The following is a 5,522-nucleotide window of genomic DNA, read 5'->3' as shown; positions in this document are numbered from 1 at the left end:
AAAACATAGAAGAAGAAGAATGCGAGACTTGTTTTGTTTCCGGTTCTGCGGAAAACTCGCGCGAGTTCGTAGTTTTCACCAAAGTCCGTACATTTAATGGAAACACACAGGATTCGTATTTCTTTTAATGCACATTTCCCAATGATTTGAATCACTTTTGGATGGAAGCATAGCTAGTGAGGAGAAAAACGTGGAACAGACACACAGACACACACGCAGACAGACAGAGTTTTCGTCATTATATAGTATAGATAAAAGAGCCAAAACTACCACGAAGTCTATGTGTCTTGCTCCTAAGTAGAAGAGGTGGTGAGGCCTTTTGTATATCGTGCCCAGGGGCCTATTTTCTGGCCCATGTGTACAAATAATGAAAAGAGGCAATGTTGTTTTGGTTATATATGACATTTCCATCTTTACCTCCACATCAGTGCGTGTGTACAGCCCATGATAAAAGTAAAGCCTGGTGGGGTCGGTGTCATTTGGCTTGCGAGCGACCCTCAGGTCAAAGTAGCGAACTCCTGCATCCAGCTGGTTTGTGATGGTCTCCTCCTGCAGCAAAGCCATGACAACAGTCAAACAAATGCACCCCTCTATATTTTTTAAATGTACAAATACAGTGGGTACTGATGGGTTTTAAACGTACGTTACCTGAGTGGTTGCCCATCTGCGCACTATTTCACGTATACAGTAAATCTTGCTCAGTCTTTTCAGGCCGTTGGGCTCTATTATAGAGGAGTTCATGTCCAAGTCATAACTCATTGAGTCATGGCTACCTAAATACCGAACACACATACACACAAATGTGTCATGGCAATGGTACTGTTTTAATAAACCCCATATCATTGTTGTCCAGGGGGAAAAATTTATATTTCCAAATTTGGTGATTTGGATTTTTGTCTTTCATTTTTATCATTTAAAAACAAATCTGAAAATAAAATATTTTAGGAAGCTGAATAAAGGCTTTAAATGATGCACATTTTTCACATGAAAGTGACAATAAGTTAATTGCAATGTACTTGACCTATACACTGTCAAAAGTGGGCAAAGTGCTGTGCAGTAGCAATGTACAGTAAGCAACTAAATCGTATAATCTTCATACCTGGTATGGCCAGATTAAAGAGAGGAACGTCGTGGAGTTGAGGTGGCAGTTGCGACATCCAGTCACAGTAGCTTGTGACTTCTCTTTTGCCTCTTTTTGGCATCTCAAATTCTGCACAGAACAACTCAAAGTCAGCCCTCAATTTCTCAACAATACAGTAATTTGCAGCTGATGATGAATAGGTTGCCATTAAAAACATAATGAAGGTCAAAAGTTTAGAGGAACACGACTTACCTTGCTGAGGTGGTTTGCAGCCTTCCTTGGGTTCCTTATTACCTCAAATGTGACAGTGCAGAAGTATACAAAGAACTGATATTTCATAAATTGCTGCTCATTAAAAGGCTGCAGTGTTCAAGTTTTTGCTTTGATAGCACCACAGTAAGAGAGAAAAGTGTGTACCTGCTGTAGACATACAAGTTTATGTTACCAGGAAGCTCACTGTATGAGGAAACCTAAGAATAGGGTTGGTTCTGGAATGTTTGATGAAAGGGATAGGGAGCTCTTGTGAACCTTCCTCATACCATCAATGGGCACCTACGTCACGTAACAATAGTCAGGAAAGAAAATATGTTTGTGACTCTATCAGACTAAGTTGTTCTCCAGAAGCAAATGTAATCACTAAGTCAATACAGGCTTTGGTTATCTGATAATTTAGTCATATTAGGCAAAATTGAATAAAACAACAGGCTGTGATTCACACTAATTTTAGAACAGAGTTGTTAGGCAGAGTGACTAACAACACCCCTGGGCTGTTCTAAAATCATTGTAAATCAGGACCTCAAGTTGTTTGCTGCTTTTATGATACAGGTACTACAACAAAACTTATGTTTCACACAATAATGCAATATTTTTTTTGATAGAAAAGAATCATTCTTACCCCAAACAATCTAGTTCTTCAGCAACATTTAGTATGGTTTCCAAGAAACAGTCAGATGGTGTGAAAAGTGCTGGCTGCTTTACAAATATGTGGCAACAAGGCCCCAGGGAAGGCTTGGCTTCAAGACTTTGAAGCCAGTTTACCATAGTGGCCAAACCGGGTATCTAGAATTTCTGGTCCATCACGTGATGCCCTGAGGCCAAAAAATACTTTTCCCCATAAACTTACATTGAGGAAAAGATGTCTGTCAATCAGTGAATACATTTTTTTGAGTGTCACAACCCCTGAAAAATGACTAATTTCACTGTCAGGATTTGATCCATTGAGTCCAGTTACATTTCAAAAGTCTAGAACAGCCATGCAATTTAATCATTTTATCCCCATTCAAGTTAGTGGAGGGCTATACCAGAAGTAGCTGGCTCTGTCTGTTAAGTCTCTAGTGCTGCTGCTGTATGAGCAAAGATAATTTTACACCCATGCAGTTCAACTTTTTGGCTTCATGCCACACTGAGCAACTTTAAACATCTGAAACATCTAAACATCTGTGGTGGCAACATGGAGCCAACAAAGCCAGTTTAGCCAATCATTATCAAGGACCGGAACTTTATGTTGTGTTAGGCTTCATTCTAATATTGTTAGCATGATCAACATGAAATTGTCTTTTTAAATCATTGATACTCCATTGTTAAGATTTCTACTACAACCACGCCTAATTGCTGTAGGACAAGAAAGTACTACAGTCCCTATGATTGATTTCAAATTAGTGTGCTAAAATCATAACGAAATAAGTTATTTTTGGTACACAGTTTTAAGTACAATTCATGTCAACATAAATGTTAACACTGACATCGAGTAGCTTGAGAAGTCACTGAAAAAACCCCAGAAAGAGATATAAATGTACACACTTTTAAACACAAGTGTAGGACAAACCCCATTAGTGATGGACCGTAAGACGTGTAAAAAGAATAGTTGCAGGAAATTAAAGATGTACACAGTTTTATTGCATTGGGAATTGTTATACTTTTATCCTATGTACACTAATTAAAACTTAAAATGAAGCTATATAAGTGTAACAAAATAAGCTAAGCTCAAAGGTCCACTTATAGGTTATAGAGAAGGACACGCAGCAGTTCCAGGGGAACCTGGAGCCAACAACTGAGGGAGTAGGCTAGAAGATGAGAATCCCAGCCTGACTCAAAACCAGGATGGACACTCCTTACTCAACTGGGACCACCAGAATTGTCCAAGTGGGACACTCCTTTACGTCGCTGAAGAAGTAACTGAATGAAGGCTATTGAGATGATGCTGTTTCAGCCTTCCAGAACGTTGTCAGAGACTATTTAAGTTCTGAAAGAAATTCATTCTCTTACAGACCCTTGATCAAGTATATACACTCAGGGGATTTACTGCTACAGTCTTACTCAGTCTGATATGACCAGTATCTGGTGCCTCATGTTAGTTAATGAAGTCTACCTAAAACTTTAGGTAGACTTCGCTGCGTAACTGACGTTACTCATTTAGTAACTTCTGTGACCTTAGCATTTACCATTATCCCTTGTGGCCACTGAAGCCAGCAATAGATACTTACATAGACTCACTTAAAGTTTGCTAATCACTATGTAACACACTGGTGATTTATTGTGTCTGCACACGTTGGATTGGAAAACATCCATCAAAAATCTATTACATACAAGTTATTCTGTTTCATGTATGTTTTACATGTAGTGTCTCCACATCAATGGATGTGTTCTGTTAGGTTTCTATGTTAAATTATATGTTACAGTAGCTTATCATAGACACAGAATTAGAGTAATTTCTATTTAATTAAATAAAACACCAGTCATATTGATTCAACTCTTTTTATTGGATTTAAGGATATGTGATTAGTTATTGGGCAAGGAAAAGATTTAAGTCTAGGCATGTTGGAAATCACAGGGTACACATGATTGTTTCATGGCTCTTGAGCATGGTGAGTTCAGGCAGCTTATGCAGCCTTGGCCAGACCCACCCTATTCTGGCCTCTGTCAAAGATGGAGAAGTACTGTCTGATGAAGACATCACCCAGGATCCACAGGCTGCTTCCTCCATTGCCAAAGCCACTATGGCAGCCATAGGGAGTCTATGGGGGGTTTTTGAAGAAGAATTTCAGCCAGACAGTAGGCATAGTAAAATGAGAAAATATTAGTCCCACTGGGAGACAAACAGTTACCTGACGAATGTAGGCAGAGCTTGGAAGGGTGAATTCCTGTCCCTGGATGTGGAAGGTCACATCAGGCATTTGGCCAATGTTGTTACAGCTGACCATATCCTGAGGGAGAGAAAGTAAAAGGGATGACATTATATCAGAATTTGATTCACTCTTCAATTTTTAACTTGGTTAAGCTGTATTTAATGTAAGGCTAAAGAAATCTTTTTCAGTCAATCACCCTGTCTTTTATTGGCACTTACGTTTCCGTTCTGGCTGTAAGCTCCCACCACTTGGTTGATGTTGCTGATGCTGCTCTGAGGTCCAACAATCAGAGAAGTGCCAGTGTCCACAATAGCCTGGCAACCGCCATTGCAAGCAACAACCTGGCCATTGACGGTAACACTGAAAGGGATACACAGTAATGCGTGCATCAAGCAGATATCAAACACTTTTGCAGACGATATCAATTTGGTTTGGCTAAATTGCGGGGGACGCGGGATGCTGTATCTGTGGCTTTACCTGTCCACTGTGATCTGCCAGTACAGCTCACTAGAGAGGGGGATCCAGGAGATGGAGCCAGAGTAGTGGTTGGGGTCAATTCCTCCAAAGGTCACCACACTGCCGCTGTTACCGTTACTACGGAGAAATGTGTGAAGTTATTGAAAAATGTACTAGAAATTAGTTGCTATCTTAGTATAAGTAAGTAGTAGGATACTGCAAAGCTATGACTGTCCTTACGAGCTCAGGTACACAGAGAACAGGTCCTGGCTGACCAGGCCCTGCTTCATCATGTTGTCGAAGACAGGTGTAGCACCGGAAGCAGACAGGCGTGGGTATGCCAAGCCCAGGATACCATCAGCACGCATGTACTGCATGAAGGGAGCCTCACTTGTGCTCAAACCGAAGATCTGGTTCTGCACAGCGAACCCACCCACCTGACGGACGAACATAAAGAGAGCACAGGAGTGTAAGACCGTCTTAAATTACAATGGTATCTTCTATTGCTTTTTCTTTTTTAAAGATATTCAATTGTAAATGAATCTGGGTACCTCAATGTCTTAAAAGTGGTTAGACACAGTGATAACCATTCTGTTAGAACTGTGAATAAAAATCATTTTCTGATTAAGAGTGACCCGTTATGCTTCTGTCTCTCACCGTCACAGTGTCGTATCCAAGGAAACCAATCATGCTGCCGGTGCCGTATTGGATCCTGAGAGAAGCGCCGTTTTGCCTGTAGGTACTGCTTAGGCCGGGGTTAAACTTGTCATGGTTGTCTAGGAAGGTAGAGATTGTGAAAAAAAAACATCTAATTTAAATTTGCTGTTACAGCGTGAATTCACTTTTTTTTTTTTTTTTTT

The 5,522-nt window shown here is 40.2% G+C and overlaps 2 protein-coding genes across 3 annotated transcripts in view; both read right to left on the bottom strand.

Moving 5' to 3' along the window:
- Nucleotides 1-2,047, bottom strand: part of LOC126399535 (PI-PLC X domain-containing protein 1-like) — a 7,690-nt gene extending 5,643 nt beyond the window's left edge. The window contains exons 1-6 of one of the 2 annotated variants that reach the window (XM_050059563.1): nt 1,977-2,047; nt 1,499-1,633; nt 1,334-1,367; nt 1,100-1,210; nt 649-773; nt 418-549 (exon numbers count right to left, since the gene is read on the bottom strand). In XM_050059563.1, coding sequence (XP_049915520.1) covers nt 418-549; nt 649-773; nt 1,100-1,202 — 360 coding nt within the window. In that variant the 5' untranslated portion in view covers nt 1,203-1,210; nt 1,334-1,367; nt 1,499-1,633; nt 1,977-2,047. Of the gene's footprint in view, nt 1-417; nt 550-648; nt 774-1,099; nt 1,634-1,976 lie in introns of both variants that reach the window. The other variant, XM_050059562.1, reaches the window with a different exon arrangement.
- Nucleotides 2,048-3,960: 1,913 nt separating this feature from the next.
- LOC126400263 (pepsin A-like) overlaps nt 3,961-5,522 on the bottom strand; it is a 12,968-nt gene continuing 11,406 nt past the window's right edge. The window contains exons 2-7 of the mRNA XM_050060823.1: nt 5,320-5,438; nt 4,903-5,099; nt 4,684-4,800; nt 4,425-4,566; nt 4,186-4,284; nt 3,961-4,095 (exon numbers count right to left, since the gene is read on the bottom strand). Coding sequence (XP_049916780.1) covers nt 3,961-4,095; nt 4,186-4,284; nt 4,425-4,566; nt 4,684-4,800; nt 4,903-5,099; nt 5,320-5,438 — 809 coding nt within the window. The remainder of the gene's footprint in view (nt 4,096-4,185; nt 4,285-4,424; nt 4,567-4,683; nt 4,801-4,902; nt 5,100-5,319; nt 5,439-5,522) is intronic.

Source organism: Epinephelus moara, chromosome 13, assembly GCF_006386435.1.
Source record: "Epinephelus moara isolate mb chromosome 13, YSFRI_EMoa_1.0, whole genome shotgun sequence".
NCBI classification, from domain to species: domain Eukaryota; kingdom Metazoa; phylum Chordata; class Actinopteri; order Perciformes; family Serranidae; genus Epinephelus; species Epinephelus moara.
Note: the sequence above shows the minus strand (reverse complement) of the source record. Positions and strands in the feature narration are given on the sequence as shown.